The sequence below is a fragment of the Hermetia illucens genome, chromosome 1 (genome assembly GCF_905115235.1).
Source record: "Hermetia illucens chromosome 1, iHerIll2.2.curated.20191125, whole genome shotgun sequence".
In the NCBI taxonomy this organism is placed as follows: domain Eukaryota; kingdom Metazoa; phylum Arthropoda; class Insecta; order Diptera; family Stratiomyidae; genus Hermetia; species Hermetia illucens.
Window position 1 is genome coordinate 129,840,893 of NC_051849.1, and position 22,691 is coordinate 129,863,583.

Consider the following 22,691-nt stretch of genomic DNA (forward strand, 5'->3'; position numbering starts at 1 on the left):
GCCTCTAACAAAATCAATGGCACATACTTTATATATAACATTTTCATAAAAGTAAATTCAATTTTTTTTCTTCATCTTATTTTTTTCCCAGTATATTACGACATCGGCGGAAAACCAAAGAGAGCTCATCAGAGGGAAGGGCAGCCTGAGGTAACGAATTTATCACCATCAGTGGCCAATGGCATCCAAACAAATCTGAACGCAAGTCTTGGAGAGACACCATCATCTACTGCTGGTTATGGTGTCAATGGGGATGCCCTTGCTGCAGTGGCCAGCGATTCTATTGAAATTTTAATGAACTTCACAAGAAGCAGTTTGGTGTCGTTTCGCTTGTGGGAGATTCGAGTGACACAAATTCCGTTCAGCCAGCGTGCTCCGGCCGGATGCTTGCAGTACTACACCGGACTACAAGGTATTATCCAGGTAATTTCATTAAATAGCCATTATTGACGTTGTTGTAATAATACCAGTTTAGAGGGTGAACTACTCCCGCATATAAAATGGACCCTTAACAATAATCTGTGGTGGCAAGGGTAACTATATGGCAATGATACTTATTATTCTTACAGACATTCAATTTCGCTGATAATGGACGGCATTTGGCTAACCAGAACTACAAGGCTTGCATTCGGCAGGAGAGAGATATGTGTTCTATAACATACGAACCATGTGACGAAGAGTCCTTCAGAATTGGAGCTAGCGCTTTGAGCAGTGGCAACGGTGCGATGAATGCAGCGACGACTCCCACTGACAGTAGCCCAGCTTCCCCGTTCAGCAGTCCTGTGGACACTACAGTTCCCAGTCCAACAACAGCAGGTTCGTCCCTAATGAAGTTCTGTTCAAAAATCATCACGAGAAGTTTCAATTTAGTTTCCAATTTGTTGCGTCATATGCGCCACAGTTTTTTCATTAGAGCTGAAAGTTTGCAAAAATATTTTCAAAAGAGCACGAGGTCGTTTGCAAATCATAGTCTCTATTTTTTACTGTTTGCTGAAATGATTGGTTATTTGAACAGTTGACATTTCCGGAGAAAGCAAACTTGCTCAAAGCACTATATACGCAGTTTCCAGATGACCTACCATGTTATGCAATGGTTCTGCTATTTGTGTAATAAATTACACGGCGAAAAAAAATATTATGTACAAAAAATGTTTAAATTATGAAAAGGAATCTGGTAGAGTATCGAAATATATTTGTTCCAGGCGGTGAGTATGTGCATATAGTAAACAAAAGGAAAAACATTATCCATTATGGATGGGAATTATTGATTGAAATTGAAGTTACAGTTGCAAATTGCAATAACGGGACGTATTTCTCGAGTTCAGACACATCACCACCATCAACGGCGCAACAACCGGTATCCGGTCTAGGCCTGCCTTAATAAGGAACTCCAGACATCCCGGTTTTGGGCCCAAGTCCACCAATTCGATAACCCTAAAAGCTGTCTGGTGTCCTGACCTACACCATCGCTCCATCTTAGGCAGGGTCTGCCTCGTCTTCCTTTTCTACCATACATATTGCCCTTATAGACTTTCCGGGTGGGATCATCCTCATCCATACGGATTAAGTGACCCGCCCACCGCAACCTATTCAGCCGGATTTTATCCACAACCGGACGGTCATGGTATCGCTCATAGATTTGCCATAGTCATTGTGTAGGCTACGGAATCGTCCATCCTCATGTAGGGGGCCAAAAATTCTCGAACGCGGCCAAGAGTTCGCAATTTTTCTTGCTAAGAACCCAAGTTTCCGAGGAATACATGAGGACTGGCAAGATCATAGTCTTGTACAGTAAGAGCTTTGACCCTATGGTGAGACGTTTCGAGCGGAACAGTCTTTGTAAGCTGAAGTAGGCTCTGTTGGCTGACAACAACCGTGCGCGGATTTCATCATCGTAGTTGTTATCGGTTGTGATTTTCGACCCTAGATAGGAGAAATTGTCAACGGTCTCAAAGTTGTATTCCCCTATCCTTATTCTTGTTCGTGCTTGTGTTTGACCAGTGCGGTTTGATGTTGTTGGTTGATTCGTCTTCGGTGCTGACGTTGCCACCATATATTTTGTCTTGCCTTCATTGATGTGCAGCCCAAGATCTCGCGCCGCCTGCTCGATCTGGATGAAAGCAGTTTGTATGTCTCGGGCGGTTCTTCCCATGATGTCGATATCGTCAGCATAGGCCAGTAGTTGGGTGGACTTAAAGAGGATTGTACCTCTTGCATTTACATCAGCATCACGGATCACCTTCTCGAGGGCCTGGTTAAAGAGGACGCATGATAGCGCATCCCCTTGTCGTAGACCGTTGTTGATGTTGAATGGTCTTGAGAGTGATCCTGCTGCTTTTATCTGGCCTCGCACATTGGTCAGGGTCAGCCTAGTCAGTCTTATTAGTTTCGTCGGAGTACCGAATTCTCTCATGGCCGTGTACAGTTTTACCCGGGCGATGCTATCATAGGCGGCTTTAAAGTCGATGAACAGATGGTGCAACTGTTGTCCATATTCCAACAGTTTTTCTATCGCTTGCCGCAGAGAGAAAATCTGATGTGTTGCTGATTTGCCTGGAGTGAAGCTTCTTTGGTATGCGCCAATGACGTTCTGGGCGTATGGGGCTATCCAGCCTAGCAAGGTAGAGGACGCTGTCCCATACCTTGAGTACAAGTTGAAGAAGTACTTGGTGTAACTGGTCGCCTCCATATTTAACCAATTAGACTGTCATTCCATCGGGTCCTGGCGACTTATGATTTTTTAGCCGATGAATTGCACGGACTGTTTTTCCTAAACTTGGTGGTGGCAGTATTTGTCCGTCGTCTTTAGTTGGCGGGACCTCTAGCTCGCCGATGTTCTGGTTGTTCAATAGCTCATCAAAGTACTCAACCCATCGCTCCAATATGCCCATTCTGTCGGAAATCAGATTTCCCTCTTTGTCTCGGCAGAATGAGCATCGAGATGTATAAGGCTTGATCCTACTGACTTGTTGGTAAAACTTGCGCGCGTGGTGCGGTTGCTCCCTGTATTTGTCTAGTTTACAGACTTGTTGGTTCTCACAGGTTTCCTTTTTCCGTCCGTTCCGTTGCTAGCTTACATTCATCGTCAAACCAGCCGTTCCGACTCCTTTTGCGGCTGGGGCCAAGTATGTTTGTGGCCGTATCCATGATAACATTCTTCAGGTGGTTGTGAATCTCATTTGTTGATGCTTTATCTCCAGGTCTTCTGTTGACTGCGGTTATTGCGGCATCCATTTCCCTCTTATAGGCGTCGCGGAGAGCTTTGTTGTGGATGGCTTCAGTGTTCACTCTCACATGATTGTCAGAGCAGGTAGTATTCGAGCTCGGAGCACCATGCCAACGAGATAGTGATCCGAGTCTATATTGGTCCCCCTATATGTTCTGACATTCATCAAGGCTGAGAGGTGGCGGCGTTCGATCAACACGTGGTCAATTTGGTTGAAAGTGATCCCGTCTTGAGAGGCGGACGTATGTTTGTGGACCGCTTTCCGCGCAAAGCAGGTACTTCCAACAACCATTTCGTGTGACCCTGCTAACTGAATAATCCGCAATCCGTTATCATTTGTTTTTTCGTGTAAACTATGGGAGCCAACGTATCGCCTGAGTACTGGCTCCTTCCCTACTTGGCTGTTAAAATCCCCAATTATGATTTTAATATCATATCTGGGACAGGCTTCGAGGGTTCGTTCCACTGCCTCGTAGAAGGTATCCTTCTCCGATTCTGCAGTCTCCTCTGTAGGGGCGTGAACGTTAATGAGGTTTATATTTCTAAACTTGCCTCGTAAGCGCAGAGTGCATAGCCGTTCGCTTATGTTTTCAAAGCCGATAACAACAGGTTTCATTTTTTGGCTGACTAAGAAACCTACTCCGAGCACATGGTTTACTGGAGGACCGCTACAATATATGGTGTAACGACTCTTCTCCAGGAAACCGGTCCCTGTCCATCTCATCTCTTGTGACGCTGTTATATCAGCCCTATAAGGGGGCAGGGTGTGGCGCGGCAGGATTCGCAGCATTTGAAATTTATTTCGAATGTTGCGAGTGCGAGCGAATAGATGGCGCGGATCTATCCACTTTGCGTAGCACGCCACGGGAGTGGAAGATCGGAGTAAAGTGTGCCATGAGTTTGAAAAAACGAATTAAAAAAAATATTCCTGATGTCAATTAAAAAATTTTGTGAAGAGAGTTGAAAAATAGAATTAGAAAGTTTTGTTATAAATAAATAAAATGAAAAGTTAAAATGTAATAACCAAAATATAAATGTTGTTGAAACTATAAGTTAAATATACTAATTTTGAACAACTAAAAATAATAAAACTAATCCAGTTTTGTCAACTTAATTGGTGACCCCGATATGTAAAAAAACGACAAATTATCCGCCATCGCCGCCATTAGTGAAGTTCTATTGACGACAAAATTCGTCCGAGCAACACGGCAGTAATAGAACTTCCAAACACCGAGAAGTCTATCAAGAACATCAGTAGACCGTACGGCAAGTGATTTTCACGCGTTCGCATCTACAGTTGAGTGTGGAGTGCCGTTGTAAACATCACGAAAACGTGTCGCATCTCCACATCCCGAGTCGGAGCAGAGGCAAGAAAAAACGCGAGAAAACCTTCTCTACACAGTGTACTGTGCGACACACGTCGGACCCTCTCCAGAAGTAGATTTTCACGCGACTTCCCGTACGCACGCCCTCCCGCACAACACCTTTCACGCACCGGACTAGTCATCATTGTCACAACGATCAACAACAGCAGCAAACGGCTGTCCCCGTCGCCGCCACCGCTGCCGTCCACAGTCGCCGCAACCAGCATCACCGCTATCAGGCAGACACCGAAGACCCCGCCACCGTCGCTGCAGCAGAAGCCGCCACCACCGCCGCCGCCTTCACATCAACGCCGTCTTCAACAAACGAACGGCCCCGGCACCGCCAACGCCGCAGCTATAGCCGACAAACTCGACCAGCACCGCCGTCGAGGAAGTGAAATTATTATTCATTTATATATAATATTTATTTATTTATTCAGTTAAAAAAAAAAATAGTAATAAAAAAAAAAAAAATTGAAATCGCTGCAAGAGACGGCGTGCAGGTGTTTACCATCGCGAGTCCTCCATTCTCATTGGTGGTGTTTTTGGTCTGCGCTGGATAGCGTCCGCTTCGTTTTTTCTCGTTTCGTGCGTGCATTTGTGGGTGCGGCCTGCTGTGTCGGTGTAAAGTTCACCGCGTTTCAGTATAAACTCACCGCGTTTGCATCTCAATCTCGTACTTTTCGTGAAACAAGATGTCTTTTGACAATAAAGACGCAGCAGGCCCATCGAACCCGCAAGTGACCGCCCTCGCCGTACGCGTCCCTCCGTTTTGGCGGCGGAACCCCGAACTGTGGTTCGTGCATTTGGAAGCACAGTTCCAAATGTCCGGCATCACATCGGACGCGACCCGTTTCAACTACGCGGTGGTCGGCCTGGACGAAGAGTCCATACTTCTGGTGTCCGACGTGGTGAAGTCGACATCGTATGTGCAGCTCAAGAGCGAGTTGATCAGGCGCCTGTCGGCAAGCGAGTCGGCAAAATTAGACCACTTGCTGGCAGGTTTAACCTTAGGTGATCGAACTCCCAGCCAATTGCTTCGTGAAATGAGGCAATTGGGTGGGAGTAAGATCGGCGAAGACCTGATCAAGTCGCTCTGGCTGCGTCGGCTCCCGGAGGGCACCCAGGCGATCCTCGCTTGCGTCTCCGGTTCCTTGGAGGAACTGGCAGCGACGGCCGACCAGGTTCAGGAGGTGTACGTACGCCCAACCTTGGCGGCCGTTCAACCACCGTCGGATGAGGTGGGTGAATTGAGGCGCGAGATTGCTGCATTAACAGCCAGTATGGCCGAGATGCGGGCGACGTTGGACGCTCAGCGTTCGGGCGCCAGATCGCGAGCACGCTCGCGGTCTGCCATCCGAAAAGGGCGATCAGGTAGCAGGTCGTCAAGACAGTCCACGGACCCAGGGATTTGCTGGTACCACCGCAGATTCGGGGATAAAGCGACAAGATGTACGCTACCGTGTAGATTCTCTCCTACCGCAAAAAACTAGGTCCGCGGGGGGTCTTGGCGGCGGCCACCCAGAACGCAGCACCACGTCGCCTAACTATTTTCGACCCCCTCAGCAGGCGCAACTACCTCGTCGACACGGGTGCGGAGGTTTCGGTTCTTCCCGTACCCCAGCATCATCAACTTTTCCCTCAACCGCTCAAACTTGCGGCAGCAAATTCCTCCCGCATCAATACTTACGGATATAGGCAAGTGGACGTGAGTCTTGGCTTGCGTAGGACGTTTTCGTGGCGTTTCATCCTGGCGGATGTCAGCTTCCCCATACTAGGCGCAGACTTCCTGTGTCACTATGGATTGCTGGTGGACTTGCAAAACAAGTCTCTTATAGATTCCACGACCAACCTTAATACGTCGGGACATATGGTATCTCACCCAGGCAATAATCTTTCCGTTCTTTTAGAAGACATTACCGACTCTCGTGTTCGGGCACTTCTCCAAAAGTTCAGCCAGATTACTACCAACTGTAGTCTCTCCAAACCAGTGAAGCACAATGTGCAGCACCACATTATCACTACTGGTTCCCCGATCTTCTCGAAGGTGCGTCCTCTACCATCTCAGAAACTGGCAATTGCACGGAAAGAGTTTGAACAACTCGTTCAACAGGGTATCTGCAGGCCCTCAAACAGCTGTTGGTCTTCCCCACTGCATATGGTCCCTAAGCCAAACGGCGAATGGCGCCCATGTGGGGATTACAGAAGGCTAAATGCACAGACTGTTCCTGACCGATATCCAATTCCACTCATCCACGACTTTGCGCATCACCTCGCGAATTGCCGCATCTTTTCGACCTTGGACTTAACCAAGGCTTATCACCAAATCCCAGTAGCTCCTGAAGACATTCCAAAGACGGCAATATGCACACCCTTTGGACTCTTCGAGTTCACCCGAATGACTTTCGGATTGTGCAATGCGGCGCAAACCTTTCAAAGGTTCATTCACTCAGTCCTGCGAAACCTCGAGTTCTGTTTCGTATATTTGGATGATGTTTTGGTCGCTTCTTCCACTGAGTCTGAGCACTTAGCCCATCTCGAGTGCATTTTTCAACGTCTCCTTGAGGCCGGTTTAGTCCTAAACGTTGAGAAATGCAAATTCCTTCAACAACAGGTGAGATTCCTCGGCCATTTTATTTCCCCTGAAGGAATACAGCCCGACCCAGACAAGGTGCAAGCGATAACTAGCTTCCCGCGTCCAAAGACAGTGAGGGAGTTGAGGAGGTTCTTGGGCATGCTAAACTTCTACCGTCGTTTCCTGCCCAAGGCCGCCCATTTCCAGTCCATTTTGAACGCGTACTTGTCTGGCCCCAAAACTAAGGACACACGAGAGATCGTGTGGTCTGAAGAGGCTATCTGCGCGTTTGACAAATCTCGTCAACAACTGGCTGACGCTACACTCTTGGCATTCCCTCTGCAAGATGCACCCCTAGCCGTTTTTGTTGATGCCTCTGACATCGCAGTAGGTGCTGCCCTTCACCAAAAGGTGGACCAAGTTTGGCAGCCGTTGAGCTTCTTCTCGAAGCAGTTGAATCCCGCTCAACGGAACTACAGCACCTACGATCGCGAACTGCTCGCCGCATACCTGTCCATCAAATACTTCCGTTTCTCCCTAGAGGGCCGGCCGTTCACAGTGTTCACGGACCATAAGCCTCTCACGTTCGCTTTGAAGCAGAAGCCCGACAAAGCGTCCCCTCGTCAGCTTCGACACCTGAGCTTCATAAGCCAGTTTACGTCGGACATCCAGCACGTGTCCGGGAAGGACAACATTGTTGCTGACGCTTTGTCTCGTGTCTCCGAAGTTAACATCCCCGCCTCACTCGATTTCTCGGCTATTGCCAAGGCGCAAGTGGATGACGCAGCACTTCAGAGCCTCAAGTCCAACCCCAAATACAAATTTAGGGAGTTGCCCATCTTCGGCTCAAACCTCTCGCTCTGCTGCGAAGACTCGGAAAAGGGACCTCGGCCATACATTCCGGCCACATTTCGCAAGGAAGTGTTCCACGCAGTTCACGACTTGGCGCACCCCGGCATCAGGACAACAAACCGGTTAGTCACCGGAAAATACTTCTGGCCCTCCATGAACAAGGATATCAATTCCTGGGCCAGAGAGTGCATCGCATGCCAAAAATGTAAAGTCTCCAGGCATGTAAGGAAAGAAGTGGGCTCATTCCCCCGCACTACCAAGCGTTTCCACACCATACACCTCGACATTATAGGGCCTTTGCGAGACTCGCATGGTTATAAGTATTGCCTCACAATCATCGACAGGTTCACGCGGTGGCCTGAGGCAATATCTCTGAAAGACATCACGGCGCAATCATGTGCTGAAGCCCTCTGTCGAGAGTGGATACCTCGCTTTGGAGTCCCTGCAGTGGTCATCACTGACCAGGGAATGCAATTTGAGTCCACCCTTTTCTCCGAGTTAGGCAAACTCCTTGGTTTTAAACGCCAGCGGACTACGGCATACCACCCACAATCCAATGGGATGTTGGAACGTTGGCACCGGACGCTGAAAGCCGCCATTATGGCACGCGACGACCCGTCCTGGACGCAAGTCTTGCCTCTCGTCCTACTCGGCCTTCGTACAACCCGCCGAGAGGAATTTGCTGCCAGCCCCGCGGAGCTGGTTTACGGGGAGAACCCAAGACTCCCAAGCGATCCGGTCTTCGACAAGAGATCGGGTCTCACGGAGTCGAGGTTGGTGCGTCTGCTGAGGGACAATCTCCGGCGCATCAAGGCGCCACCACCCACTCGACACTCGTCCATACCTGCTTGTTCGCCCAAGGAACTGGACACATGCACGCATGTGCTGATCAGAACGGATGCCGTCCGGAAGCCGCTGCAGCCTCCATATGAGGGCCCGTACCGCGTTCTCGAGCGGGGAGAACATTTCTTCCAGCTCGAGATCGGTGGTCACAAAAAGGCGGTCTCTTTGTCCAGGCTGAAACCCGCGTGCGCCCCGAAGCAACGTCGTGTCCGCTTTGCAGATTAACGGCGAACGAAGTTCGGGGATCAGTCGCTGAAACCCCTAGGTTTCATCTGGGGGCGGAGTGATGTGGCGCGGCAGGATTCGCAGCATTTGAAATTTATTTCGAATGTTGCGAGTGCGAGCGAATAGATGGCGCGGATCTATCCACTTTGCGTAGCACGCCACGGGAGTGGAAGATCGGAGTAAAGTGTGCCATGAGTTTGAAAAAACGAATTAAAAAAATATTCCTGATGTCAATTAAAAAATTTTGTGAAGAGAGTTGAAAAATAGAATTAGAAAGTTTTGTTATAAATAAATAAAATGAAAAGTTAAAATGTAATAACCAAAATATAAATGTTGTTGAAACTATAAGTTAAATATACTAATTTTGAACAACTAAAAATAATAAAACTAATCCAGTTTTGTCAACTTAAAGGGTATCGGCTAGCTGCTCATCAGCTTTATCTCTGTACAGGGAGCGCACGTTCCATGAGAAAATGCCCGAATCGCTAATCCGTTGTCGTTGCCGGGTTCGTCGTTTTAAAGTCCATCCAGTCCGAGGCTCCTTTTGTGGCTTCGTAACTTCGGTTTTCCGTGTAGGGTTGTCAGCTCTACCCAACCCCCAATCTGGAGGACCAGTTGGTACAGTTTGTCCCATTTTTAGACGCGGGAGACTCGCCTTCGTCCTTCTCCGTCTGCAGCTTTTCGCTACGAAAGAGCTCCCAGCGGTCACCACGTGAAGGTGGAGATAGGGTTTGGTAGTAGAGCTGTTGGTGTTGTTTCAGTAGGCATTTCCCAGGTTTTATGCTCCATCGTGGGTACCAATCCACGTGTCGCCCCGGGACCTATACTACCCTTCGACCGCATTGGGTTCAGACACAATAGGTATTAAACGTCCATATGGATCATCAACTATGATTATGTTAGGTCTACTTGCCCTACACCTGGGTCGTAACTGCCTGAATTGATTTTCATAGTCACTTGGAGTAGTCTTGGAAGGACCTTATTCTTTTGGACCTACGTTACATCTTGATTGTACCTAAGTATGACCGTTGCCTCCTTGAAGGATGGAGTTTTAGCATCAAGCGAATAAGGGTGGACGGCTCATAAGTCGTTGTCCACATTCACAGAGGAGCTTCGAGAGCTGTACTTCTGTCCTAGTTTGGTTCAATAAAACTTGTGGACCGTTCGTTTTCGAACGATTTATCGATTTATCCTTAATCTCATTAGTTTTTTATACAAAATTTTATGCTTAGTCTAAATTTTATTCAGAGAAATTTATAAATTATTGCATTTTGCATTCGTTGCCACAGTGTACTTTCTTATATGTGAGTTCACATGGTACATATTTACAACAGGTAACTTTAGCGAATGTAAAGCGATCAGTTATTTGTCTGAAATAATTCTTCATGTGAACTTTTTAAGGTTTTGTGTGAAACAAAGTCTTATTAAAATCGGTTTACTGTCTGGTTGTTTGTCTGTCACATACATTTTTCTTGGAGACGGCTATAGCGGTTGACACCAAACTTGGTGGGAGGATGGAAAATGTGAACTCTCACGCATAGAGTGAGTTACACCCTTCAACGTCGAACTTAACGGAGGACCCGTACACGAGGGTGTAACTTTCTTCAACAAATAAAGTCACGTGGGGTATCAAAGGTCTCGGTCAGTACTTTTCGAAGTTGGGCTTAGCTTTGACATTTGTTGGAAAGGTGGGGAGTGCGGGAGTTTGAAAGTGATAATTTCTTTAACGGAGCCATTCTCAGAAATTACCCAATAGAAACATCTGAAAAAAACCATTAGGCTGGCACTATATGGTGCCTAGGCTCCAAAATATCCCCCATACCCTTATCTGTTCAAATAAAGTCAATAATAGTATATTACTATGAATTTTAGTAACTGCAAACCCCCCATAACTTCATCCTAGAATCACAAAATTTTGCAGCAATGTAGGCCATATTATAGAGCATGCCTGAATCTTGCCAAGTTTTTCTTGGAAATCGCGCTATTACTAACAATGAACGGCGTCTTGCGGTAATGGAGACGAAAATGTTACGTTGGACTAGTGGCGTCACACGTTTAGATCACATCCGAAATAAGGATATCCGCGATCGTTATGGGGTTGCACCGATCGTGGAAAAGTTGCGAGAGAGGCGTCTTCGATGGTATGGTCACGAAATACGTGCAAACGAGAATTCACTTGCCAGGATTGGTCTGAACATCGAAGTCGATGGTAAACGACCAAAAGGCAGACCTAAGCAACGCTGGCTTGATACGCTGGCTGAAGATTTGAAAGCCTCGAGATTGCACCCAGATCAGGCATTCGATAGAGCCAAATGGCGAAGCCGATCACGGCGAGCTGACCCCGCTTGTGAACGGGACAAAGGCTGAAGAAAAAGAAGAAGAAAGACTAACAAAGCGCCGTTTCTGTGCAAATTTAAGCCTTTTTTTTTTGGGGTAGGGTAGGTGGATGCATTTACGCACACAGTGTTAGACTCCCGATTCGGTACGTCGTCGGACTACCAACTAAACACCTCCCCATCGTCAGAGAGCTAGCTTGGAACCGTTTGTCACATTACTTCGGGCCAGCCCCCGAACTCGCCCGCCTTGCGGAGCCTTCGAATCAGGAAATTCCTTTCACCAACGGGAGGGGAGAGGAGGAAGGGAACTGTCAGTTCAAGGAGCCCCCTGCCATCCGGCTCCTCCACCGGTCGAGTTCTATCTTTTTAGCAACGAGAAGGGCCCGAACGTAATTGGCAACACGGTTCCACCTGTCAGCATTCCTCAGCATCTCTTCCACAATGTTGTCTGGAGAGACATCCCCTGTGTTTAAATAGAGCTGCTGACGAACCTCATCCCACTTTGCACAAGAAAAAAAAGTGTGGTGGGCATCGTCCACAACTCCATTGTAAAACACACAATCCGGAGATTGCGCCTTTCCAATCTTGTGCAGGTAAGATTGAAAACTTCCATGCCCACTTAAAAATTGGGTAAGGAAATAATCAGTCTCACCATGCTTCCGATTCAGTCACGCACCTAAGTTGCCGATGAGCCGTGCAGTCAATCTGCCTCTAGTTTCATTTTGCCAAGAGAGCTGCCACTCGTCTAGAGTATGTTGCCGTTCTTCGCGAGCACCCACCTCCCTTGGCTCATCTCCCTTGCGCTTGTATATGGCCTGACGCTCCCTAGCAAGAAGGGCAACGGGGATAACTCCCGCGATCACCATTACGGCCGGTTCAAAGACTGTGCGGTACGCAGACGCCACCCGTAAAGCTCCCCGTCTCTGCACTTGCGCGAGGCGTCTACGATATACCTCCTTGTTAAGAGCGCCAGCCCATACCTCTGCGCCGTAGAGCAGGACAGACTGCGTTGAGCTCATCAGGAGACGTCGCCTACTAGACGTAGGACCCCTCCCCCCAATATTTGCCATTAGCCTACTTAACGCCGAAACTCCAGCCGGATTTGCTCAGAAAAGCTCATCTTTGAGTCAAGAGTCAACCCGAGGTACTTTACCGCTGATTTTGACTCGATTATCGACTCGCCGAACGATGTGGGACACAGGGTCGGAATTCTCTTTTTAGTCAGGAAGACTACTTCGGTTTTTTCCAGTGCAAGGTTGAAACCATGAGTAGTCATCCATCCGCTTACCCGTCGCATCAATATGCCGAGTCTGCTTTGCGCCTGTTCGACAGTGCGTCCAGCAACAAGTGCTGCGACATCATCTGCGTAGCCGACCAGCGCCTGGTCGCGCCGACTCTTCTGGCATGTCGAGTTTAAGCAGACTGTCATAGGTAGTGTTCCAGAGGTCCGGCCCTAGGATGGATCCCTGTACTATCCCCGACGTGACCTCCATCCACCTTTGACCCTCTAGTGTTTCATAGAGCAGGGGGCGGTTCCTCAGATAGTCCCTCAAAATCCGTAAGAGATAGTTCGGCACGTTGAAGGTATTGTCTAGTGTGCCTAGAATGTATTTCTATCTTACGGAATTGAAGGCGTTTCTTACGTCAAGCGTTACGAGGAGCACCACCCGTCGAGTTCGGCGGCTCTGCTCGTCGAACGGCGTCCACAACTTGCATGACAGCATCAATTGTCGATCTCCCTGCCCTAAGCGAGTCTACATCTAATGAGCTTTTCGAGCACTTTCCCAGCAATATCAAGCATGCATAGTGGGCGGTATGAAGACGACAATTCGGGATCGCCTTTCCCTTTAGGGATCAGCGCAAGCCTCGCAACTTTCCAATGAGCAGAGAAAATGCCCTCTTTCAGGCAAGCGTTGAATGTGCCGAGCAGTAGGTCTGGCCGGTGTCGGAATAGCAGTTTGTATACCTCTGCTGGAATACCATCGGGTACTGGCGCCTTCTTGTTTTTCATAGAGAGGACTGCCTGTTCCAACTCTTTTATAGAGACAAGTGGACAGTACTCTGCGCTCTCCGCGCCGACGTCATCATCCCATGTGGGGTGCGCAGGGGAGAGTGCCCTTACAATGCGGTCCATCTGCTCGGCCTTAAGTGAACAGTGTTTCCGCAGAGCCCCGATTTATAGGGTTACAAGTTTGTAACCGAGTCTCCACGGATCCCCATTCACCTCGTCGATCAGATCTTGCCAGCAGCGAGCTTTGCTCTTGTTTATTGCGCTGCGGAATCTCCTTTTGGCTGATTTGTACTCCATCATTATGGTACATGACTCCCCGCGGTCGCCTAGACGTTGTGTTAAGCGGAGCCTGTGACACTCCTTCCGGAGCTCTGCGATTTGCACTGTCCACTAATACATGGAAGGTTTGCCGCGCCTCGATGTCTTCCTGGGCATGGAGGCTCCGCAGACCGTCGTTATCAGGTTCATAACTGAATTTACGACAGTGTTAGCTGCGGCGCCACCGCCCCCAGGAGTACCCTTCAGCGTGGCCCCACCTGTTCCCAGAGTTTGGACAAACTTCCCGGTGTTCACTTTCGCGACGTTCCATACACAGCAAGATCGCTGAGGTGGCGAGAGTTTTTGTCCACCACTTCGAAAGCAATGTATTGGTGGTCACTTGCCGAAAAGTCTTCCAGAACTCGCCACCCGTCCACCAGCGACACCAGTGATTCCGATGCGAAGGTCACGTCTGGAATGCTTCCTTCGCAGCCCGGGCACCGGAACGTTGGGGTGGATCCGGTGTTTAGAACTCAGTCCTGTTCTCGCCGCCATTTCCAGAATTCGTTTCCCTCTGGAATCTGTGTGAGGCATGCCCCATTCAAGTGCCCTAGCATTGAAGTCACCCCCGACCAGGATCCGCCCATCCGTTCTTAAGATAGCGTCCTCCAAAGCATCAAGCCTCCGACGAAAGTCCGGCATCGTCTCATTCGGTGTAAGATAGACACTAAAAAACGTTATCTCTGAACACCGAATCCAGACAAAGCCGTCCCCTCGGCCTTGGGCAAGAACCTCCAGGAGGGTGCCGTCCCGAACCCAGATGGCAGCGGTACCTGATATGACTGGGTGCCATGAAACTGGGCCCTTGTTTCGGTATTGCTCACTGATGCGTACTAAATCAGCTTTGGTCTCCGCAACGAACTGCGCTAGCAACTCGTGAGCGGTTGCACTCCGGTGCATATTAATTTGTAGGATGCGAATCATGTTGACCGTATCCTAGCTCTTTCCAGTTCTGCTCTAAAAACTGGACACCGCCCCGATCCCGCAGTGTGCGCAATGCTCTCATCAGTCGCGCCACGGTCCCTGCATAGGACGCAGTTTTCCTTTTCATTGCAGCTGTTCGCTTTATGGCCTGCCTGACCGCATTTACGGCATGTTGCCCTTCTATCAGGTCCCCGACAGTTTGCAGATGTGTGCCCATAATCCAAACATCTGTAGCATTTGGTTGGGGCGGCCCGAATTCGTATCCTACACACTACCCAACCAATTCTTATTTTCCCGCTGTTTAGAAGCTTCGAACCAAAGCGTTTTCTCCTAGAAGCCCCTTGACTGCTTCACAGAACGTGACTTTATTTATAGTCTTCGAGCCTAGTTCGACTAGGACTCCACCACCCTTCGTTTTACGTATGGAAGACACCTCCGCCTCGTTGTCTTCGGGTTTGATTTTGTATCGGATTTCGCTGAGGACTTCCGCAAAAAGGCTTGCCTTCCGTCGGCTTAATAAGCAAAGCTGGCGGTCTAGTCCTCCTTCGTCTCCCCACGTTTTCTTTTGGCACTCCGTCCTTCGCGTCCGCCTTAGTTTTAGGCAGAGGTTTTTCTGATGGCACGACGTGTTGTTGTCTTTTGATCCTGTTCGCCTTCTTATTTTCAGCCCTGGAGCGTACCTGAGTGAAGTCTCCTTCAGATGCCCCTTCCTCCTTTCGTTTTTTACGAAGTTCGCTCTGTAATGGGCTGTCAGCGGTCCGTTTGGTACTCGTGGTGTTCTCCTCGGGAAGCGCGGTTGTCTCTGCTTCCTGCGCATTTTGTCTTATTTTCCATGTTCGCCTATAGTATGAAATCCTGTCCAGGAGCTCTTCCAGTTCCATTAGCCCGTTTTCACCCCCTTACCGACGTTTTTCTGAAGGAAAGTCGAAGATCGTATGTGCTTCACAACTGCCGGCTTTGAATGTCAACAAATGTACTAATGCACACTCAAAAGGAAATACACAAAACCTTTCATAGCTAAAGCGTCCAGCTTCCGGTTTTCCGACTTGTTTTATTTATATTCATTGGCACATGCTCTGTTATTTTATCTGCGCCTAGGATACGCACGAACACTTCATGTTTTGGAATGTACGTATGCACTTCAACAAGTAGCGCCCCCAGCTTGTTCAACTTTTCTCGCTTAAGAGAGGATTTCGATATCAGCAGATCTTTCTGAGAGAGGCGAGGTAGTGAGGCTACATGTTTTTGGTCCAGATGAGCATCAAAATGGTGCAGTACTTCCTAGCAAAGGAAACTTCAGTTATAGAGGGAAGCCAGTCTTTTTATAAGAAGCTGCAAAATGGTGAAAGATTTATAGATTTCGGCACATAGCTCAAGTAAGTGGTCTGCCTAAAGTTTACTTCGGTAGTGTGGATATTGACCTAACTGGAATGTGGTCGATAGCCACCAATTTCTCCAAACAAAACGTTATCGAAATTGATTCAATGTCTGTCTGTCTTGTTAACTCGAAAAAGGTTGAAGGTGTAGCCTGTGAATACCTTGACATATAACAAAACAATGGCGCCATTTCGCGTTGAGTTTTAAGTAGGTCTCCCTATACATACGACCCGTTGACGTTTTGATTACATTCCCTTTTGCCACGACCGTTTACTGGACGCCATATTCACAGTGAATGGATTGGATTTTTATACGAATTGTTTCAAAACTTTTCTTTTTCATTTCTTTACACTTTGACTGACACAAGCATTTTGATTTCTAAACAAGTTGGAAATCGGAGGGTCCGCGCTTAGCGTATAAATGTTCTGCGGATTTTATACATAGTAAATGGAGCTACATAGTTGCTAGTGTATACACCCGATATTCAGTTTGGATTGTTAGTAAATTGACGCGAAAGAGGCAACTTTGTCCTAATGTTACAATACTTTCTTAAAATAGTTAGAAAATGGTGCAACTGAGGAGGAGAGAGGAAATCTGACTTTTCACTGACATGTCTAGGGTGAAGCCTCTTCTGTATGGGCCGATGATATCCTGGTCTTATGGACTATTCGGCCTTGCAAGATAGCGGAGGATGGATGGTATTCAGTAGCATGATACTTCTTTAATTATATACATTGTACCCCGTCGCATGCATTGTACCCCATTCGCTGTTCCAAACCTTTATTTCCATATCTACGAAGGGTTTTTTCAGCTGATGGAACTGGATGTTATCCGACACATTAACAGCGATAGATCGGGTTTTGCTGCCTAGTCTAATACCTGGAAATGGCGTTATCTCAACCTCAAGATCAAGTTGATACTGTTCTGTGGTAGTGGTTTTTCTGTATTGCTATATAGGAGTAGCACATGAAAAGTGACCATCACCCTTCACCCTTATACTGTTACAAATAAGGAACTTGGTCGTCGCACCAGCCTGGTACCTGTACGCGATGCGATCGAAAGGCGGAAGTGGCAGTGTCATACGTTAAAGAGGAATGGCTATTGCATTGCTGACTACACCATGTATCCATTCTCCCAAAATGGTCGGCAAGTGGATCGCCCCAAGGATAATTGGAATATTGAATATCTATTTTACCGAAAATCTAGCAATGCAGTTTTCGCAGCAACAGTAACAGCCTGAGGTTTTTCCGAGCCATGTTCCTTTTGTGTGGCTATATGGGAGCAGCATATGGATAGTTACTTGAACCTTTACCAGAACGTTCCGAGCTCCGAAGGTAATTCAAAGTTACATCAGTTGATTTTGCTTATACCAGGTCACCATACCATAATAACTACTTTGAAAGTGAAGCTACCCTCGAAGAGGGAATAACATCATGAGCAGGTGCTGGGTAGGCGCGGGTAGTGGAAGCGAAGAGGAGTCAAGAGTTGTGAACTAAGGCGCAAGAAGATGTAGCTAGAATATTCACTTATTGCCTTAGAAGTTGAGATTATATCGAAAGAGGCTCATTAGAGGCTATTTTTTCCTAATTTCCTTAGTAATAGTTTTCATATTAGTAGATGATATGAAGACTCTGAAGTCAGTTAGGTAGTCTGTGCTGAAAAGCTTCTAGTCCCAATATTAGAAAACGGATCCAGGCCGTGCCTCTCCGGCTATTTTTCCGCTTATATTCAACTCAGTTTGACAAAGCATCGACGAAAAACCAAGTCTTAAAATGATTATGAAATTAGTTTGCGTTTCCATTTTAATCCTTTCTTTAATGGTCCTTCTATAGAGGAAAGCTTCACAAGTGTAATATATTCTGTGAAGAACTTCCCTTTCGATGGTATGTGAAAATCGAGTTTGAAAACCCAGTCAAGTTTAAGTAGGTTATCATTTAATTCCGCATACTGAGTAGCAGATGTGCCTTCTTCATATACATACATATATAAAAGGCATTCCTTCATTTCATGAAATTTTTCTCTGGTTTCAGGCACTACAGGGACCCTTACGTCAAGCGCAGCTACAAGACTATCAACATTGCCTACCACAGAAGCGACCTCACCGCCAACCCCCCCGGTGACAGCGGGTACTACGGCTGCTTCACAGGCAGATGATCCAGATGCAGTGGAGGGTTCCGGTGGTGGCGACATACCTGCATCTGCTGCCAGCTCAGTCCCCGTTCGTGGCGGATTCGATATCTTTTCGTTCTTCCGCAACACATTTGGTTTTGGCAGGCATATGAGAAGCTTACGGCGTGAACGGCAATTATTTTCGATGTGCACCGACCGGATAACCATTCCATGCATAATTGAAGATTTTATTGAGGGCAGTTTGGGACCTGTGGCCGGCTGTGAGCCTGTGCATTGCGGAAGTAGGTTTTGTTCCTCGACGAATGGAGCATGCAGAATTGAATCAACTGTGATCCCCTTTCGGGTTGGAATTCATTTTGGCGATGGGGTCGGCAAGGGTAACCCTGAAGATAACATTGGAATGTGTCTTAGATATAGTCAAGTGCAGTGTATGTGAACAGATGTCATATAATAATAGAATTGTACAAACCGAAATACAGGAACATAAAAGGAGGATTTGATTCGTTTTACGTTTTATGCCCTGAAATTGTGAGATTATGCACGGCTGGTACTCGACGGTCTTAATGTCAATGCGGAAGTGATTTTGTTTATCAATTACTTTTATTCAAACACCTACACAGCTTGAACAGAAACAAACTCCCTTAACAAAGTGTAATACCCATTAAACTCGAGTGGATTATCTTGCATTGTGGTCATGGCTTCCGGGGAGTCTGCAGAATTCCTTTTTCACTGAAGGCCCCTTTCACTTTGCTGAATATAATATTCAAATAAAAAGTTTGGGCGTCATTATCATAAAGATAAGGTAAAGCACTGTTATCTGCTTAAATGTTTCTACTCGCTCCAGTTTGTCGCTTTTTTACCCGGTTCATCTCCCTCCCCTAGCCATATTTCCGCTACGTCGGAAAAAGGATATAGCCGCCATCTCGTATCCAGATGCGAACATTCTTTATTAGTGGGCAAGTTATATTGCCTGTTCAACTCCTTTATATGGAGGATAAAGAATATTTTATGGGCTTCGGGTTGCTCAAAGAAGAGCAATAATGGTCACAACGGACTGTCTTTCAGGTTTATATTTTACATAGATGGAAAAATGAATGTGCCCATTGAAAGGAAAATAGTGAGGTGGATGGAAACTTCTCCTATGCTATAGTCCGCCCTGGAAGGATTGTAATGTGTAAATATAGTTGTGGAGCAATCCAACAATGAAATGCAAATTGAATACAAGTATATGTTACGACATGTTTGACTTTGAGTAACAGTTTTCCACCTTGAGACTGACTTCATTGCTTGAATAGATAGATTTAGATATTATTTGATTTATATCGTATTTCGTGATTAGCTTTTTCACTCATTTCTAGTTCCAGTAAATCGATCATTGAATCAAAGCTAACTTCCATGCTTTGATTCAATGGCCGATGAGAGAACGACATAAGAGAGAAGACCAGTGCCAGCAGTACTTGTGTTAACTGGCTCATTCGGAGAAAACTGACTTGAAGGCTAATTACGGTTCTTAGATGCAATGGCTGCCATATGATGGTGACTAACTGAGAAGACTTTCGGCATTCACCTTGCAGCAGTATTACACTGCGTTGTAGCCGCTTGGATGCCCGCGTTTATCGCTGAGTAACCCATTCAACGTACGCTTTAGCGAAAGAGGGGTCAATCTCCCCTATGCCGGGACTGGAGCCAGCAATTGGAGTATCAGTAGCATTGGCTAAATCTGTTTTCAAAAACTGGGAACAAGTTTCCCATAATGACAGGTGGCAGAGCTTAAATGCTGCTCGACACAACAAACTTTTCCTGCCAGAACCGAACATACGTACCGCAAAGTTTATCCTGTCGAAAAGCAGGAGGCCTTGCAGGTGTATTGTCGGCATTCTGACAGGCCATAATTCACTAGCTGGGTATATGTTCAGAATAGGAATTATCGAAGATGATACGTGTCCCTCCTGTAATGAGAAAGCGGAATCCACGGAGCATTTCCTATGTGAATGCCCCGCCTATGGACGCACCAGGCATCAGATCTTTGGTGCCGATGTACTCCAATTGCGACGGGTAGCATCACATCCGCTAACGGAAATCCTGCGATACGTTAACGAATCCGGAATATTCCGTTAGACGGGGGAGACGAGTACAATGGGCTAACACGGCCTGAGTGCTCAGAAGCACACACACACACAACCCATTCAACGGTATTTGGGTGAACCGCATGCGTATTTTGTAACCAGAGCACTGAGTAATTTAAGCGATATGCCAATCTGTTCACTGTAGAGGGATGCACTTGTACTAGAGAGAGAGAAGAGTATTCATTGTGTAGAAAAATACTGGTTTTTCATCATTTCCACGGAACGAATAAGCAAACTCTGGACCTAAAAAATGTTTCCACGAACCACGTATTTGTTACCATTGGAAAAGCAATCCGTTTAGAACTGTAACGTACAGCACTGAGCCAACTATTCGCAAAAGTATACTAACCTAAACTTTTTTTCGATTCCATCATAAAAGCCTTGATTTAACAAGACAAAGGAAGGCAAGCTCTTGGAACCCGAATAAGACTTTGGGAATTTTCTCAGCTTTACTTTTGGTCACATAGGTAATGTTAGACTGGGTTTTACCACTTTATTTCAGCACCTAGGAGTCGGGCATCTAGAAGAGTTTTCAAAGTTCCTTTTGCAGTCCTCACCGATATTTCGTCTGGGTTTTACATTGGATATTTAGAATCATAAGGTGGCACCTACTGGCGAAATTGGTTTAGTATTCTTATTACTGTGTATTTATTATCTATTACAATGCTTAATAACAAATTGGCAGAGCTACCAACTCCTTATATTACTATTGGCGGTTCCCCAACCAATATGGTGGGTAATCGTATCGTTACCAATGGTTATGTAGAGTTTTGCGGGGCTTAGTATAGCTCGTCATTTTACCGCCTGCCTTAAATATTGGCGTACCACGGCTCGAAAAATGTAAGTTGAATGTGGTACTCGATTAATAAAAAGACAAGTATTGGCTGTGTGCACAGAGAACCGAAATGAAAACACTAACTATTGTTGTCGAAGACGACCTCAACGACCTCAGTGAAGAGACGCATAGCCCAGGTTTCTTTGAAGTTGCTCTATTTCTCCAACATTACTTTTTATTTCTGTTCCCAGATTTGACATGTTAATTTTGTTTTTAACATTGGCAATAAAAATTTTGGAATCGTTGAGTAAAAAAATCTTGCAGCAACTCATTACGCTGACCTTTTCCCTCGTCTTCGATATTTATGCCAATCTTGGCAAGTGAATTCTATTTAGCGCGAATTACATGACCATACCATTGAAAGCGCGTGTTACACCTAAGGTGCCGTTTATCGGCTTTAATAGTTGTTTAACACTCAGAGACATGGAGAGCGGCAGGGCGGATGACACTGCGGTATATTTTGGATTTGAGGCGTTCATTGATACGTCGATCAAAAAAAACTCCAGTTGTGGAAAGCCACTTCATCGAAGTTGCATTAATGAGTGAGGCAATTTTACAACTTAGTTCTCTATTGGCTGATAACATTGATCCGAGATATTTAAGTCGCTCAAATCTGGGCACCTCACTACCGCTGACAGTAATAGTGCATCTTTCATTGGGATCGGTTGACAAAAACACTATTTCATTTCGATTCAGTCTGAGACCAAGTTGCATGAGACGAAATATTCCTTTGTAAATACATAAATTCCAGTGTCGCGACAGTTGCTTACTTTCAACAGAACTCGAAATTCTTTCTCTCAAATCTAATTGCCATAGAATATGTACTAGTATCTAACAGGTTCCAATCTATTGAGACTCAAGTCAGTAAAAGGCATATTGTTAGTTTAGTATGGGTAAGGTATGGGACAGCGAATCAATGCCTGACGCTTGGCTACGAGGCATTATCTGTCTCATACATAAAAAGGGAAATATCACACAGTGCAGCAATTATAGAAGTATCACGTGGCTGAGTAACATCTATAAGATATTCTCCGCTATCTTGCTAGGCCGGATAGCCCCATACGCCCAGAACATCATTGGCCTATACGAAAGAGGCTTCACTCCAGGCAAATCAGCAGATCAGATTTTCTCTGTGCGGCAAGCGATGGAAAAACTGTTGGAATATGGACAACAGTTGCACCATCTATTCATCGACTTTAAAGCCGCCTATGATAGCATAGCCAGGGTAAAACTGTACACGGCCATGAGAGAATTCGGTATCCCGACGAAATTAATAAGACTGACTAGGCTGACCCTGACCAATGTGCGAGGCCAGATAAAAGCAGCAGGATCACTCTCAAGACCATTCGACATCAACAACGGTCTACGACAAGGGGATGCGCTATCAAGCGTCCTCTTTAACCAGGCCGTCGAGAAAGTGATCCGTGATGCCGAGGTGAATGCAAGAGGTATGATCCTCTTCAAGTCCACCCAACTACTGGCCTATGCTGACGATATCGACAGCATGGGAAGAACCACCCGAGACATATAAACTGCTTTCATCCAGGTC

General features: G+C 46.5%; 1 protein-coding gene across 2 annotated transcripts in view; it reads left to right on the top strand.

Moving 5' to 3' along the window:
- Positions 1–18,668, top strand: part of LOC119660700 — a 184,037-nt gene extending 165,369 nt beyond the window's left edge. For both annotated transcript variants that reach the window (XM_038069346.1, XM_038069339.1), the window contains exons 5-7: positions 92–423; positions 570–816; positions 18,082–18,668. In XM_038069346.1, the coding sequence (XP_037925274.1) occupies positions 92–423; positions 570–816; positions 18,082–18,617 (1,115 nt within the window). In that variant the 3' untranslated portion in view covers positions 18,618–18,668. The remainder of the gene's footprint in view (positions 1–91; positions 424–569; positions 817–18,081) is intronic.
- The last annotated feature ends 4,023 nt before the right edge of the window (positions 18,669–22,691 follow it).